The 17241-nt window shown below is 45.6% G+C and overlaps 1 protein-coding gene across 1 annotated transcript in view; it reads left to right on the top strand.

Moving 5' to 3' along the window:
* The window catches only part of LOC115386286 (mitogen-activated protein kinase kinase kinase 11), a 49073-nt gene that overhangs the window by 19083 nt on the left and 12749 nt on the right, over positions 1-17241 (top strand). The window contains exons 3-7 of the mRNA XM_030088540.1: positions 2391-2571; positions 6928-7076; positions 8337-8512; positions 9743-9989; positions 14278-14394. Of these exons, the coding sequence (XP_029944400.1) occupies positions 2391-2571; positions 6928-7076; positions 8337-8512; positions 9743-9989; positions 14278-14394 (870 nt within the window). The remainder of the gene's footprint in view (positions 1-2390; positions 2572-6927; positions 7077-8336; positions 8513-9742; positions 9990-14277; positions 14395-17241) is intronic.

The raw sequence follows: 17241 nt of genomic DNA, 5'->3' as shown, positions 1-17241 counted from the left end.
AAGTATAACTGACTGCAAACAGGTTTTTCATTTGAATACTCGCCGCTGATGGATCTGTTCATGATTCCCACGATCAATGCCAGAAGGTATCGGCTCCAGCCTGCCCATGGCGCTCAGGTTGGATCAACTGGCTCTCTCCTGAATGGAAAGCAAATAAATAAGTCTTAATTTGAGATTTCTGCTAATCCAGGGTCCTTTTAAATATTTCTCAATGTCGTGTTTTTTCAGTTTTTGAGTTTTTTGTTTCAGAAACGTTTCACATTCATACGGCAACGTTTTGAAAATGGATTTTTCTGGACAGTTTTTTTTATATTAATTTTTAATTGAGAATCTGGACTGGGAGTCAATCAGAAGCCGTTTTCAAAAAGTTGTTTCAGTGCCTCTGAGCACTGTGGTCATCTAAATGACGCCTCAGAGTGCGATCGAAGTTTACCGCTTTCACGTTACAAACAGCAGTTATTCCCTGGTCTCCTTTCTGTCAGCATTTGACACGCCTGACCCCTGACCCCTGACCGATGGTCCCTTTGACTACCTGCAGAAACCGGAGTCAAATTCTGTGAAAAATATCCAAAATGAGCGGAGTAATGAATTTTTATGAATTATTTTCCATTTGATTTTAGTCCCAGTCGAAAAACTTGACTGGTCCAGTGACAGCTGGTGTAAATTCGGGGCAAGAGAAAGAACACTGTTATTTGGAATTACTAGCATGAAAACACAGGGACATTGGAAAAAAATGTACATAAAGGGAAATTTCATCACGATAAATGCAATAAACACATCATGGCAGCTGTAATAGAACTACATTTTTTCTGCGGTGTCACTCATGGTTCTCAGACTCGTTCATAAATTTCGTCCCCGTCTTCCCGATGATTACGGTTCCTCTGGTGTGAAGAGCTCCGGTATAAATGGGCTCTAATGCTCCGTATGTGTGGCGCTGATAAGGACAACAACAACAAAAAAAGTATCTCATTCAATCGTCCTGGTGAAATTTGAGTCCGATATGGCGGCATTCGTCACGGTTATGACCAGAACGGCTGACGCTAAGAGCGCTCCAGGAAGCGCTTTAGGCCTGTGGAGTCGCATCCCGGGGGGAAGTGGCGTGATTGAAGGCCGGAGGCCCTCCTCCCTCGCCGTGGCGGGACTCCTCTGAAGGGTCTGGAGAGCTCATATAAAGACCTGATCGATGGACCCGGGGCCCGGCTGGACCGCTGATCGGTCCGCGGCTTCACCGCGGCGGCCTGAGGGCGGGAGATAAGATGCGGGGCAGATTAATGTGGAGGAATAATGGAAGGATTGAATGTCGGCCGTTGGCCCGACCGGCAGATTTGTGGCTCCGTTGTGTTTGAGGCCGTCCGTTTTTCCCACGCGGCTGCGATGCGGACTCGGACTGGGAGCGGCTGTGATCAGAGCGTCGGCTGCAGGAAGCAGCGGGGCGACTTTCCAGTGTTTTAAAAACTGATTGACCTCGTCGGGTTTGGATCGCCACAGGGAAAAGTTTTTGACATTTTCGGTCGTCTCATGATCCAGTTGGGCTTATCTTTGTTCATCTAATAATTTTCTCTGACCTTCGCTTAGATCTAGGTGAACTTGACCTTCTGATGACGGTGTAGAAATATGTTAATGTCACATTGCTGCACCCGCTGGTGGCTGTCATGCTTTTCCAGCCTCTCTTGGAGTGTGTACAACGATATTTTTTTTTAAATGTTACCGTCTGAAAGTACATTTTTTTATGATTGTTGTTGCATGAAAAGGGATAATTTCACTGGATAAATGTCTCCACTTGTCCCATAATGAAAGAAACTGTGCTGTGCTTCACGTCTAAACCGTCTCCTGCTCTCACTCAAAGCATCAGAGGAACTGATTTATGGCATAAAATTAATAATATACCAAAAACACCAAATCTGCTCAGGGAGAACATGCAAACTCTGAAAAGAAATCGGTTTCCTTGCTTCCCAAATCCATACCCATGTTTTTTTTTGTTTAGAAGATTTACGTAGGTTTTGTTTGCATATGAATAAAAGCTGAAGTCACAGCCTGAAATACATGCAGAAGATGGTGTTTCGGCTGTATTTCTTCGTGTGACCAACCTGTCCAGCCGGTACCGTGACGACGCCGGAGTGGGCGGAGCCCGGTTTGGCTCGGTTTCCACTCACACACATCCAACACGCCGCCTCCAGTCGGCCTGAAAACCTGATATTTGTGTCATTAAAGTAGGTGTGTTCGAACTTCAACCCTGATCGATTGAGTAGAAATAAACTGTGAAAAATTGTGTTTGTGAAGAAGAAGGAAGAGGAAGTGAGAGAGAGACTGTCCTGGACTTTCACATGTTAACTTCATCTGACGCCTGTTTCTTCCCCCCCCCCCCCCCCCCCCCCCCCCCCCCCCCGCAGTCCTGCTGGCCCAGCCCATCGAGAACGAGTGCATGGAGGGCCTGACGCTGAAGATCACCGACTTCGGCCTGGCCCGGGAGTGGCACAAGACCACCAAGATGAGCACCGCCGGCACCTACGCCTGGATGGCGCCCGAGGTCATCAAGTCCTCCACCTTCTCCAAGGGCAGCGACGTGTGGAGGTGAGCGTCTTTGAAAATGTTCACCTGCGCGAGTAGATGCAAAAACAAACAACAGTGCCAACTTGCTGACCTCATCGTTTTCAGTTTTTCTGCAAACATGAAACGTTTCTGAATCAAAAATGCTGAAACGATGAGTTTTCACTTGAAACGCCTCAAACTCCAAAGGAGCTTTGAATCTCCTCAGCTTTTGCATTGGTAGAAACTAAAAAAGCAACATTGGTTTTTCTGCCTCTTCTTCAGCTGTTTTATTTCATGCATCCATCAGCTGTTTTTTGTGTGTGTGTATATATATATATATATATATATATATATATATATATATAAACATTAAATTGTACAGGAATCCTATTGTTCCCGTTGTGTTATGTAAGAAAAACAGAAAGAAAAAGAGAAACATTTTCATTATTGTCCAAGAAAAACGGATGGAGTTCTTTATAAGGCCGTCAGCTGTGGGTACTCTGGCAAATAGCGTGACCCGACGATGAGGCTGGGGTCAAATTACAAAGACTCCATGCTGCGTTTCTCCAATCTGGTGAATAAAACAACTTCATGAACATAAACAAGTATAAATATCCTCAGAAATGCATTTTTGACAAACCCCTCAGCTGAACGCTGGGAACTTGTAAAAATCAAATTTGAACTCTTAATTGTAAATCTGTATTTATGAACAGGATATACTAGCATGAGAAACAAACTGTCTTAAATGACCCAACTATTGAATCTCTAGTAGTTGGTTCTGACATATTGAAGATAAATAAAACAAAAACTTGAGTCCATTTATGTCAATATTGCTCAGCTGGTTATTTTCTACCATTTCCAAGGTTGCTGGTGCAATACCCTACCTGTCTCATGTTGCGAGGAATGGAGGGTCTACATCAGTAAAGGAAAATATGGATAGACTGATATTTCAGGTGTTCAGAACTCGATGGATTGAAAATTTATTGTTGTCAAGATACCGAACTGCATGTCAACATTGGTCCAATCAGATGAAGCCTTACGGGCCTCGACGCCCGCCCTCTAGGCTCGACGTGAGTGTCCGAGGTCACAAAGTGTGTGTGGAGCGCTCGCTGCTGACCAGAACAAAGGGAGCACAGAGTCCAGTGTTTTGCTAAGTCCTCCCTGAACCTCGTGTCTCCCCTGGTATCTGACCCTGCGGCCAGGATAGCGGGCCGGTCTGTGTGTGTGTGTGTGTGTGTGTGTGTGTGTGTGTGAGAACCTTCAGGTCTGCAGAGAGACGGGGCGGACGGGATGGCGAGCGAGGCCGCCGCGACCATGTGATGGCGCCTCTTCAAAGGACTGCTCTGTGCTTTGTTGTGGGACATGTGTACTGCACACTGTCCCATTGTCTGCGCTATAGACGGGGAAGGAGGCCACACACCAGACCCAGCCACAGCCCTTTATCTGGGAATAGCTCCGTGTGTGTGTGTGTGTGTGTGTGTGTGGAGTCCCTTGATTATGGTTTGTGGTTCTATAATAATGACTGGAGCAGTGTGTGATTTGCTGAGAGGGGATCATGATAGCTTTGAGCCGCTGTGTCAGACTGCGAGTTCTTCACGTGAGCAGGAGGGTTTGTCCTCAACAGCAGAGGAAATATATATGAGAGCCATTTCACACGGGTCGTGTTACGGATCCGGATCGGATCCGCAGCGGAAAATTACGTCACGCAGCAGGAAGTACAAGCATAGATATATGGCCGTAGATATGTATATAGCTACTAGCTTTACCCCACGTTGTAATAAACGGCTACCAGATCCGGAAGTTTGCCATTCCCGCCAGATAAATATGCATTACGGAGTGCAAGGAGGAAGTTTTACTTTGGAGGACCGGCATCCAGTCACCTGTAGCTTTGGGTCCGTCATCTTCCGTCCAATCCTGGCGTGTTGGCTGCGGAGAAAACAGACCCGCCGTTGGATCTCTTGTGAATCTGTTGCTGCTGTCGCGCGTCAAGAAAAATGCATCCAGTGTAAATACAGCCGTTCATTTCAGTGGGGTTAATGCTAGTAGCCATGTCTATGGCCATATATCTATGCTGTGTGACGTAATTTTCTGCCGCACATCCGTTCGATTCGTAATGCAACCAGCGTAAAATATCCCTAACATATAACAACGACACATTTGCAGGTTTACTGCATCGTTGCCATGGCAACGGCAGTTCCTAGACGCTTTAGTCCGAAGCGTGTCACGTTTTCCGTTTGAATAACAGAAAGATTCCATGGTGTTTCAGAGGGTCTGTTTACACGACGACGGTGCTTGAAACCACTGAAAACACAACTATTTGAAAGCGGCTCCAAAGGTGGAGCCTTGTGAAAACACTCCGACTCTGTCTCCATGGAAACGGGTGGAAAACGCAAATTAATATATTTCTTCTGCTCATGCTCAGTACAGGACAATAAAAACAGTGTTTTCCTCCAGAGAGTCTTGACTCACAATCTCAAACCGACTTGCTCGTCAGTCCGTTATCTCCCATCTTTCCTTCTAACAGCGCCCACTGGTGGCCCGACATGCTAACTACATCATTTTCCCTTGTTTCTACCGTTTCCGTTGATTTAAACCAGCTGAGCGTACCAGAACTTTTCTGAAAGCGGGAACATCAGAGAGCCACTCGCAGATTCGTGTCACAATTTGCAGAGCAGAAGTGCGACGGTTGCGCCGCCGTAATTGGCCGGGCGCCATCTCGCTCCCTGACAAAACCTCTTAAGTTCCCGTCTCCGTCGACAACAGGCCCTCATTTTCACAGCGGCGGCGGCGGCGGCGGCGCGATACGTGAAGAGCTGCGAATCAAATGAAGGCTAATCTTTGTTCTTCCATTCTCTCACATCTTCTCCGCCCGGGCCGAAGCCGCCATGCGGAGACGATGACCGCCTCGGGGCGAGTCGACGGCGAGCGCCGCTTCTGCAGTCACAGTGTGTGTGTGTGTGTGTGTGTGTGTGTGTGTGGAAGTTGTAATTAAAGAACTAAATAAAAAAAGAGCTGCGGCCTGCGCTCTCCACTTAGCGGTGCGTTCACTCAGGGCTAATTGACAGTGTGGGAGATCCAAGTCCTGCGCCACGCTTCATCTTCTGAGGACGGCGGCGGCGGCCCGCGCCTCCATTGTGTGCGCCGTGAAGACCCGCTCGTCTGTTTGCATGAGCTCCGCATGCGTCGGCTTTTCATCAGGCCTGAACATTTCACTGCGAAAAAAAAAAAAAAAGAGATGAATGTGCCAGTGCTGGAAATATATTCACAGTCAATGAATTCAAAGAAGCGCAGTAATGTGCTGGATGTCATTCAGAGCTTTCGTCCTTTTCTTCCGTCATGTCCTGTGAGCGAATGAATATCAGAGATGGTGTTTTGGTGTATTTATGACTTTCAGATAATCGTGTCCTGCTTTGATTGTGATTCAGTCATAGATTTTTGTCTGCTTTGGAGTGAACTGGTGAAGAATAAAGAGTTATAGGAGACCAAAAAGGAGCAAAAATGGGAGTTAAAATGCTTCATTTGCATCATTATGGAGATAAAGAGACTGTCAGGATGTTTTAAAAACATGATAGATAGCAGTCGGTGCTGATAAAGGGCTGGAGCCTCAGGATTGATAATCCCCTCTTGTTTTAGTCCAGGGGTCATATAAAGCCTAACTTAATCTGGAGTGGCCTGCATCAGTAAAACAGTGCTGTAATCACCTTAGAGTATGAATTAAAAGTTCTGTCGTTGTGAAAATATTGTTTTTAGGAAAGTACAATAGAAAAGGAGTCTATCATCAGCATAAAGTCAACTTTCATTGACCTTCTGGTGAAGAATGCAGTGAAATGTCCTTAAACTGTTGGATTCTACATGTTTTTACCCCCCCCCCCCCCCCACCCCCACCCCCCACCCCCCTTCGGCAGCATGGCTTTGAGGCTAATGCTAGTTAGCTAGCTTTCGTGGCAGCGTCACTAATATCTCTCACTGTTGTGTTGGGTCCACCATTTTTTTGAGAAATGTGTTAAATTATCAATGTTTTCCTTGAATTTCTTTGCTTTGCGAGCCACATGTTTGACACCTGAACAGTACTGTATGCCAAGTGAAAAAACCAGGAAGTGTGCACAGAGAGGAAAATATCCCTCGTCTTTGTCATTCAGCTGCATTTTAACTGAAATGGTTTTTAAGTTTTGAATGTACTTTCAAGTAACTCTGACTTCATACAGTTTTGATGCTCAGTTGTCAGCAGCACAGTGAACATTTATTCAATATGCACTTGATCATAAACAAACTTCTCTGAAACACAAAGCGACATGTTGTTGGGCTTGTGTGTCTTGATGCTTCAGCGTGTTCAGGGATGTATCCTGCGACAGATTCTGATTTCTCTGTTTCACGTTTTCTTTATTCCCCCCCGTCCAGTTATGGCGTTCTGCTGTGGGAGCTGCTCACGGGCGAGGCCCCGTACCGGGGGATCGACGGGCTCGCCGTCGCCTACGGAGTCGCCGTCAACAAGCTCACCCTGCCCATCCCCTCCACCTGCCCCGAACCCTTCGCTCAGCTCATGTCGGGTAGGAGAAACAAACTCCCATCATTTCACCATCGTCAACTATTTCCTCTAGCTTTCAGCAATGTGAATAAGAGCCTACTAATGCCTGTAATTTGACACCAGCATCCTCCAGGAGAAAATTTGCAGCAAGATGACATCAGCTCTTGATTCTTTTGTTCTGTTGGTTTGTTCTTTTTTGGTTCTTTTGACAGGGCAGCTTTTTGGAAGCCAGGCTTGCACAAGTATAAAGCACTTGTAATTTGACACCAGCATCACCTACAAAGGAAACCTGTCGTGAAATTAGATCAGTTCTTTCAAAAAGCTTCTTTCGAATCTGCTGCTTTTCCGGAAGCCTTTCTTTTAGATATGCCTCAACCACACATGTGGAACTTCAAGTGCTTGTAATTTGACACCAGCATCATTTAAGAGGAAATGTGCAGTGAGATGTTATCAGCAAGTGCAAATGATTTTTTTCCCGATTGGCTCACTTCACTTTTACGACTTCTTTCTAACAGCTTTTTATAAGCCTGTAGGCATGCAGCATAAAATACTCGTAATTGGACACCAGCTTCATCCATAATGAAATCTGTGTTGAAGTGAGAAACCAAGTCGCACCAAACCGCACGTTCTCTTTATGTCAGCTTGTCTGTTTTGATCTAATTTCTCAAAGAAGACAGAGATTAAATCAGGAATTCACCGCTGGCCGCCTCGGAGGATTAATTAATCGTCGGATCGGTTTTTGATCTGCGCGCGATGCCCAAAGTTTTTGGGCGAATTATGCAAATCTCCCCGCAGCAAGTTAATTAGGCAGAACACTTTTAATAAGTGATCAGCCCAAGTCGGGACGCCGCTCGCAAAAGTTCCCCGAACGCGCGTAAACAAAGCGTTGTGGGGAATCGCCGGCTGCTGCGTGAACGGATTCGTCTCAGCAGGTCACTCTGCTCGCTTTAAAATCACAGCTGACAGCTTTCAGTGGCCTGACGACATGCCTTTTTCTTTTCCCTTCAAAGAACATCAGTATGTGTGAGGATTATGGGTAATGAGTTTTTTTTCAGGTCCCTTGATTCCCCAAAAAAAAAAGAAAAAGCCCTCCTCTTTGATTCCAGTATCTATAATTTTCTGCATTGGTCCGCCACTTCAGGACGCCTTGATAGAGCGCCATTGTAGCTGTAATGAGTCTGAAGTGTCACATTAGTGCAGTTCTGGCACTAATCACGCCCTGGTGTCTGATTGTGCCCGCTGTGTGTGTTCGTGTGTGTGTGTGTGTGTGTGTGTTTGACAGAGTGCTGGGACCAGGACCCCCACCGCAGACCCAATTTCGGCTCCATCCTGGCCCAGCTGACGGCCCTGGAGCAGCAGGTGAAGGAGGAGATGCCGCAGGACTCCTTCCACTCCCTGCAGGAGGACTGGAAGCTGGAGATCCAGGACATGTTTGATGAGCTGCGGGCGAAAGAGAAGGTGAGAACGCCTCTACTGTAATGGCGCACGGCTTTAGGTGAAGACGGAGCGGACTCCGCAACTAACTTCACCGGAGAAATGAGCACGTTCCTGCAATAAAGTCGGCTAATGGCGCCCGCAAGTCCCCGGGAAGCGCAGCTTCGTTCCGTCTTGTTCTCTCTTCATTGGCTTGTATGTTTGACTTTAATGAGGTGCAGCTTTATTTACACCTCATCAGCCCGATAAAAAGGTGACGAGGGGCCGGAAATGTACATTCCGGCATTAGCGGGATGGTGCAGCGCGAATAACAAGTAAGCTACACTTGATTAATTAAGGCATTACCTTTAAGTGGAACCTGGGTGTAATTTTCTCAAATGTCCAACATCGGTTTGTTTAAAATGCGCCTCTGCTGCCAATTTTGTGGGTTTAGAAGGAGACCGTTTATTTCATAGCGCGGCGTCTCAGTTTGTGCCGGTTTAATTTTCTTTCTTTATATCTGGATTGGAGGCGTTTTATCTTCTCAGCAGTCATCAGCAACAAGCGTCAACGATTAGGAAAGCAGTGAGACGACAGCCCTCATTAGGAGACTCCACTGCAATGTTTCACACGTCAAGCAGTGTGTAAAGCGTTAGTGAAAACCAAGAGTGCTTCCCTGTTTTGACCTATAGGCGGCAGTGTTGAGTCGTCAGAAGGAAATCTTTACGCTTTATATTGTATTCTTTATATACATATGAAGCATTCTGAATGAGTGTAAAGAAAAGAATAATTTGAATGCAATATAAAGTAGATGAAAAAAGAAAAGTACCTCCAAACAGCTGTGAAAATCCTCTTCTTTAAATGGATCTGGACTGAGGCTCTGTTTACACCACAACATTTCCCTTGGAACGGTCGTCCATCACACATATCATTTCAGTTTTCGCGGTTCTTTCGAGAGTCGTGGCTCCGCTCTGATTTTTCTCTTGCAGAGAAAAGAGCAGATCTCGGAGACAATGACTGATAATAGCCTCGACCTTTAAAGAATTCTCCACCGCGGCGGAGTTAATCTGCTATTCGGCCCAGGTGGAGCTCGGTTCTTTGATAATTCATGTGGTGGAGATTGAGTTAGAGGAAAAATCATTACTGTGCGAAAGCTACTGTAATTCCTACCTGACGGAGAACCCGAAAAGGAACGATTAGAAATGTGTAATACGTCTTCTGAACGGCTCGGTGCTTTAATGGTGTGATCTCGCCCTCCTCCTCCTCGTCCTCCAGGAGCTGCGGTGCCGCGAGGAGGAGCTGAAGCGAGCCGCCCTGGAGCAGAAGTCCCACGAGGAGTTCCTGCGGCAGCGCGAGCAGCAGCTGGCCCAGTGGGAGCAGGACGTGTTCGAGCGCGAGCTCAGCCTCCTCATCCTCCACCTCAACCACAACCAGGAGAAGCCCAACGTCAAGAAGAGGAAGGGCACCTTCAAGAAGCACAAGCTCAAGAGCAAGAACGGGGAGAAGATCAGCATGCCTCAAGGTGGGTGGGCCCCGAGCGCCCGGTGGGGCCTTCGTGGTGAATCGTGAGCCGAACGTCTGCCCGCGATGAGAAACGATGAACGGCCTCATTTATGAGCTACTTTTAGAAAGATCAGGTCAAAACTTGACTTTTAATATTTACGGACTGGTGCTAATCAATGCTGAGGATGCTAATGAGAGACTTTGGGTTTACTGTGCTAACGCTGCTGGTCCAACTGTTTCTGGCGATCAGTTCCAGTACTGGATCATACTTAGGGATGGGTACTGTTCACACTTGAACCGATACAGGTACCTGGGAATTGGTACGGTATTCACTGGTACCAGCTTTTGGTACTTTAGTGTGTGTTTATGTGGCAATACATGTTAATTTATTGATGGCTGCAGACAAGTTTTTAATAGATGCTAGCGTACTAATTGATACTGGCGTGCTAACAGATGCTAGCATGTCACAGTGCTGTAGGCCTCAAGCTGTTTACTCCTCAGCCTTGGCGAAAAATCTTGTTCTTAACCAGGAGTTTCCTAAGATTAGAAGTATTCCCTGCTCCAGCGAGCGAAATCTTCATTGCATTTTGAAAAGTGGAGCCATACTTTCGAGCGCTTTCTTGTCACGCTTGTGTGCTAGCTTTTTACGTCATTATGCTCCGGTGTGTGCAATGCTGCCTTCAGATCCAGCATGGAAAATTCCCTACTTGTCCACTCCCTCACAGTCACAAGGATACGTTCAAAACATGGTGCTGTTTGACGTTACGTGAATCTGTATTCGGCATTACCGACAGAATTCGGTCGCTACCTATAAAAGTACTGAATTCGGTACCCATCCCTGTCAAAAAATAGCAGATTCATATTTTCTGGGGGGACGAGTCCCCCATTCTAAGTGTTGTAACCGGCTTTGAATAGCTGTCAGAAATCAACCATCAGTCAGCTGGCAACGTTGACCAGAAATCCCATTTCAAGGGCCATTACTGGCTCAGTCTCAGGAAGCGACAATAACGACGACGGTCCAAAATAAAACACCCCGAGACGAGAGAAATGGAGGGAGAGAGCGCCGTGTTTACAGCTGGAGCCGACGGCTGACGGCTCTCAGGCTGGAGAGGAAAACCTGCAGACAGGTGCTCTTTTCTGCTGCCACACTATAACTTTGAAAAAATGGTGTCCAAGGGACAGAAGCCTACAGAGTACAATCTTTTTTTGTGGCAACACTTGAATTTTGAAATCCTCCATTTGCAAAAATTTACCCCATAAAGGGTAGAAGAGCTGCTTCTGAAGGTAACTCCTTACTCTACGTAGTAAAGTGCTAGTACTGAAAGAATGAACTAGTGAGGAATGCTTTCAAAGAAGTCCTAATTTTCAGTAACTTGCAGAGCACCGGTTATCACAGCCTGTAGCGGCTCCTATCCTCTGCTCGGATGCGTGTGTGTGTGTGTGTGTGTGTGTGTGTGTGTGTGTGACAGAGTGTATTTTGGGCTGAGCAAGCATGCGTAAATGGACTGCGAGTGTTTGTATGTGTGTGTGTGTGTTGTGGTTCGGCCTTTCCCAGCAGCAGCAGGGCGGTGATGTGGTGGTGGTGGTGGTGGTGGGGGGTTGATGAGAGGGGAGAGCGAGCCAACCACGCCTCGACGCTTCCTGTCCGTGGACTCGCTGCCGGCCTGCTGGCTGGCCTCGCTCACTTTCTCCCCCCCTTCTTTTTTCCTTTCCTCACCCGTTTGCTTGCCCCCCCTGCCTTCCAGTTCCCTCGGTGTTTTTATTCTTCCTATTTTTTTTTTTTAACTCCCTTCCCTTCCTCTTTCCACCAATATTATTCTTATCCTCTCCTCCGTCCTGTGCTGCTCCCGCCTTTTAGACCCTGGAGTCACTTGGACAGAACATTCTTAGATGTCCCTCTTTTTCTTTTTGGGTTTATTGGTTGCGTACACAAACAGTACCTGTCGTCACAGTGCGGTGTGGCACCTTCTCAAGGCTTAAGAACGATGTGTTGTGCAGGCCGTGCAACCGTGTGGCTGATTTGTCTCTATTCTGGTTGTATTGTGGCTAAAAATAACCGGAGCAAACCCTGTGGTTGAGGCGAGATAGCCCAGGCTTTGCTGTGTGGTTTGTCACTTTTCAGACACGATTTTTGACTTTTCAGACACCTGGATTATTCCTTGCAGAAACAGGAAGTGTTTTTCAATGAGTAAAAATTACTTTTCGTTGTCTTTTGTTCTGCTTTTGTGTCCATGTCAAAATCTAAAGATGTTCTTCAGGCCTTCAGGTGGAAGGTTGTTTAATTTTGGCAAAGCCATTCAAAGGATTTCCAGCTGATTTAAAATCTAATTCAATTTGTTCAGGATTGAAGACCTGGGACCTAAGAGTTACAACTGAAGACCTAGTACCTAAAGCTTAGTAGCTAGTACCTAGCACCTAGTACCTGAGATAAAGTACTTAAGGCCGAGCATCTAAGACTGAACACCTAGCATCTGGTACCTAAGACCAAGTACCTGCTAAAAAAGGCTTATGACTTAGGACCTAAGACTTAAGACCTAAGATTTAGCACCTAATATCCAATACGTAGTATCTAGGACCTACCTTATCAAGTTCAGGCTAAGATCAGCATTTGATGGAATTGTAGAGGGTTTTTTTTTGTGTGTGTCACATTAAAGGATCTGCTGGTGTCAGTGTCTGTGATCAGAGATATTTTACCAATGCGCTTACTGAAAAGATCCTGGAGCCCATCAACAGTTGGACCATCACTTTTTTTTCAAACTTCAAACATTTCTTTGGCCATAAAGTAGAATGTTCCGGTTCAAATGTCTGTAAAGATGCTTGAAACAGTTCAATGCAGTATGCCTTCAGATTCACGAGGGGCGCTATAAGACCATCATATTGACCTGTTGCACTGCCAAATGGCACCAATGCTCTTAACATGCTGTTTTGAAAGTATAGGACAGTGTTGGAATTTCAACTGGCACAATGTACATCTTCCAAAAGGCTGAAATGAATGAATGAATTCGAAGAGATGTTTCCATGCACTGTGCATTCATGTTTGCTGTATCTGACCAATCAGATGTGCTGAACATTCCAAGTGTTAGGTAAATGTGAACATCTGAGGTCTTTGAGCACATAAACCGTCAGTGTAAGGGGAATAAATGATATAAACCTGACTGTTATCAAATATGATTAATTGCATGATTTGCTTGTGATTGATAGGCAAAATCTGCAATTCAATGCACAAAAAATGTAGTTCATTCCAAATCCTCTGACGTACGTGGCCCTCCTTTATCTGTGGTATGTTAATGGACAGAAACTTTGCAAACATTCGCCACAGAAAGTTGAAATACTTGAGGGGTAATTGTACAATGTACATGTACATCGCAACAAAAAAGTAAACACAATTAATTATTCAATAGTTATACTGTATATTTTCAAATAATTAACAAATTTTCAATTTGAATTTTAATTTATTGTTGCTGTGAAGAAGATCTATTTCCTTTGTGGTGCTTTTAATCGTTGAACCTCACTGTACCATCTTGTGGTACAAAGTGGAATTACAGAACCGGAGGAGCTAAAGGTTTTATTTCTGCTCACATTTTATTCCATTCTTACAGGTTTTGACTTCAGAAATATCACAAATTGTACCTTGAATAGAGTCTTATTAAGTGCTGTGCGATCTCCTGGAGCCCTCAAAGACGGCTTTCTTTAAAACTCCTGATTTAATGTGGCACAGCTGCAGTGAAGTGATGGAGCAAATAAAGTCTGATTTATCACTTCAGCAGCTCATGTCATTAATTTCGCAGAAAAGCAAAATTAGGTGAGGAAAGGAAGAAAAGGACTAAATTAGGAGGAGTAAAGGAGTTCATTTGAGGCAGCTGTTTGCCGTGTTACTTCATCAGAAGTGAGTGATTTCATGTTTTGAAATAGTCCCTGCTGTTACCTGCTGTTTCCTTTTTCTGTTGGCAGTGAAATCTGCCGGGTTTCATAGAAACTGAGCGCAAACGCATCATTTTTGTGTTTTCGTTTCAGAAAAGTGATGAAAATGGCCTGTTCTCGTGGCGACGGCAGAAATGCCAAAATTGGATGCTGTTGGCTTGAGAACAACACGCTATAAAGTTCAAAACGGGGAGGCATTTTCAAAAAGTTCCGTTTTCGGTCGCTCCGAGCACCGTTGCCGTGTCAACAGACTCCCAAAAAACAATGAAGGTTTTCCATTTTCACTTGAAAACGTTGTGTAAACGGGACCTGAAGGCCAGAAGGTGCACAGAAGCTTCAAAACGACAAAGTCTCTTAACTTTCTGACATATTTGTGTTTGTTGCAGACTTCATCCATAAGATCACAGTCCAGGCGTCCCCGGGTCTGGAGAAGAGGAGGAACTCCCCGGACCTGGGGTCGGGCTCGTCACCGTCCTTCGGCCCGCGGTTCCGCGCCATCCAACGTGAGTTGTTGTTTTTGTTTTGTTTTTTTTTCTTTCCCTCTTTAATTTCCAGAAACAACACAGCATCTCTGCTCCATCGTTTTCTTTTTTCTTTTTCTTTTTTTTTTGCATTCGCACACAAGCTGTGTTGCAACATCGCATCTCTCGCTTTCCAAATCCTCCTCTTTCATGTGCTCTCAACCACCCACTCGTCTTTTGTCTTCCCTTGTTTCCCCGTGGGCCCCTGCTCTCGCTCTCTCTCTCTCCCTCACACACACACACACACACACACACCCTTTTCCCTTTTCAATAGTCTGTTCCAGTCCAAATATTATCTGACTTCCTCTCAGCGGCTCAGCACTTCTCTTCAGCGTTTTTTTTTTTCCTCCCCCCCGCGCACCCATCACTTCCCCCTTCCCCGCTGCCTGCAGTTCCCCCTTCTCTCCAGCTGGGGGAGCCATTCAGCTGTGCTTCCCGGAGCCAGGCGGGTGGTGGGGCTGAGGCCACAGAGTTTATATGCATGTGGCGGCTACAGTGCGGTTTGCAGAATTAAAAATATGCAGGCAGGAATTCACCGCTCCGCTAGAAAGAGGGTGGCATCGCAGATTTACTGTCGGCCTCCTTAGACAAACACCCCGAGATGTGCCCGCTCGGAGCCAGCAGGTCATGGAGCATCCCAACAAGAAAAACCCCAACAGGAAATTTGTGATGCAGCAACAGGCAATTAAATGGATTTCTTTTTCTTTTTTTTTTTTCTTTCCCCCTTCCTTCGTCTCCGCGAAACAATTACTACTGGGAGTTGACATAAAAAGCCGACTCACAGTGAAACATTTATCTGCAGAAGTGGTTAGTAAATCCAAAAACATCTGCCAGCTTCATTTATTCATTAAACAGCGGTCTGCTTTTCTTTGCTTCCTAATGACTCTCCTTAATGGCAGTCACTAAGCCGTGAGTGTGCCTGTCATTAAAATGTGTTTAGTGGATATTTATGCTTGCCCTCTCGGTAGCGAGCGCTGATTTATTGCCGGGGCCTCCTAAACTTATTTGTCTAGAGAACTGCCAAATTGATTTGCATTAGTCCACGGCGCTGGATTCCATTGTGCCGTATAAAAACTGAATTAGATAACAAGAAAATTAAAGCAGCCTGTATTTTTAGGGATTGTAATAGTTCGCGTTTTTAGCTCCGCAGCAGGCTGGCTGTGACACATGTGCTGCCAGCTCCTGGATACCGGAGCCATCGTTTCTTATTTTCTATCTGTGGGGGCAGGATTAGATTTGCTTCTCTATTAGCTCCCATTCCTCGCCCCACTTCCAGTACCTGAGGTAGAGGGATCTAAATTCATACAGTATCAGTAGGTGCACTCCATGAAAGTTGTTAACTTTTTTTTTTCCTTTGGGTTCCAACATCAGACACAACACATTTCATATTTTTCTTCGTCTTTCCGATCTAAAGTCTGACATCTGGGGTCGTACTGAACACTTTCATCATGCCAAGATCTAAAGAGCTCTTAAAGAGTTTGTGGAGTCCTGTGAGGTTGGAATGGCTTGAAAAATATATCCGAATAATTTAAAAATCAATCTTTCCACCGTGAGGAAATGTAATAATTTGTCCAGGACTGACTGCTCTCTCAATTTCAGCTCATGAGATGACCATTTGATCCAAAGGGAAGTGTTGGAAAACCATAAATCCTTCAAGTTTTGGTGTTAAAGTGTTTGCAGAGGGAGACTGAGGGGTAGAAAGCAGTACCAATTCAGAACTGAACTAAAGTTTACCAGGGATGCACCGATACCGGTATCGGGTCTGATTCTGCCCAAAGTACCTGGATACAATGTGGTTTTAATAGCAGCATACAACTTCCACATGTTGTTTGCATAATGAGCATAAATTAGACTTAATGGCATTTAATAAGTACTCGTACCGGTAGTCTGTATCAGAAGGTGGATTTTTACATTTAACATTTTTGTAGCAGCTCGATGGGCTAGTTCCATTTCAACAGTGTCAGCCCTTTGAGGAATTGATCCGTTGGCGACCAGTCGACTGATGACCGAAAAGCAGAATCTCACGTAGCTGTTGGTCGCCTATCAGGTTGTTCAGATGCTTCCAGTCGGCTCCAGTTCAGGCCGAAATGCCTCTCTCCGCTCCCTCCATAGCTTCAGCCGAATCCCTCCAATTTCAGCTGACATTGGATGAAGGGCATGGGTCGCACTCACAGACCAAGTATCCCCACCGATTGACCCAACAGTCTTTTTATTGTATCACGAAGCAGGAAAACCCAAGCAGGCGCAGGGACAACATGCAGACGTATACTCTAAAGGTAAACTGAGGTAACTTGAGTGTCACCAGGATAGATTCCTACATGGCTTGACCAGTTTTCATGCATCCCACAAAACAGATCTTTTTAATACCACGTTGCAAAAGAATTGCCAGGGAATCTCAATGACGCGATTCTCTCGCTTTGTGTCTGTTTATTAGCATAACGGGTGTTGCACTGAGAAGAATGTGTGAGGTTGTGATTGCGTTTGTCGCGAGGTGTTGGGACTTGTTACATGCCGGATGACACTGAAGGTGTACACTCTTTTCACACAATCCGACAGGCACGTTGTGAAGTGTTGCCAGTTCCTTGCAAGTACAGTCCCAACTATTCCTGTTTCAAAACTCTGCATTTCCCCCTTCATCTTCCTCCAGGTCACTTCACTGCTTTCTCTCACACTTTCTGCCTCAGGGAGCTGTTAATGTCTGTATTACAGTGTCCACATGGTCCATGTTAGTTAATCAGGACTGTGGAGGGACTGGGCTTTTTACGCTGTAGATGTAGGAAGAGTCATTTAAAGGTTACTGTTTTAATTTGCTGTTGAAATGTGGCTTTT

This window comes from Salarias fasciatus, chromosome 3 (genome assembly GCF_902148845.1).
Source record: "Salarias fasciatus chromosome 3, fSalaFa1.1, whole genome shotgun sequence".
NCBI classification, from domain to species: Eukaryota; Metazoa; Chordata; class Actinopteri; order Blenniiformes; family Blenniidae; genus Salarias; species Salarias fasciatus.
Note: the sequence above shows the minus strand (reverse complement) of the source record. Positions and strands in the feature narration are given on the sequence as shown.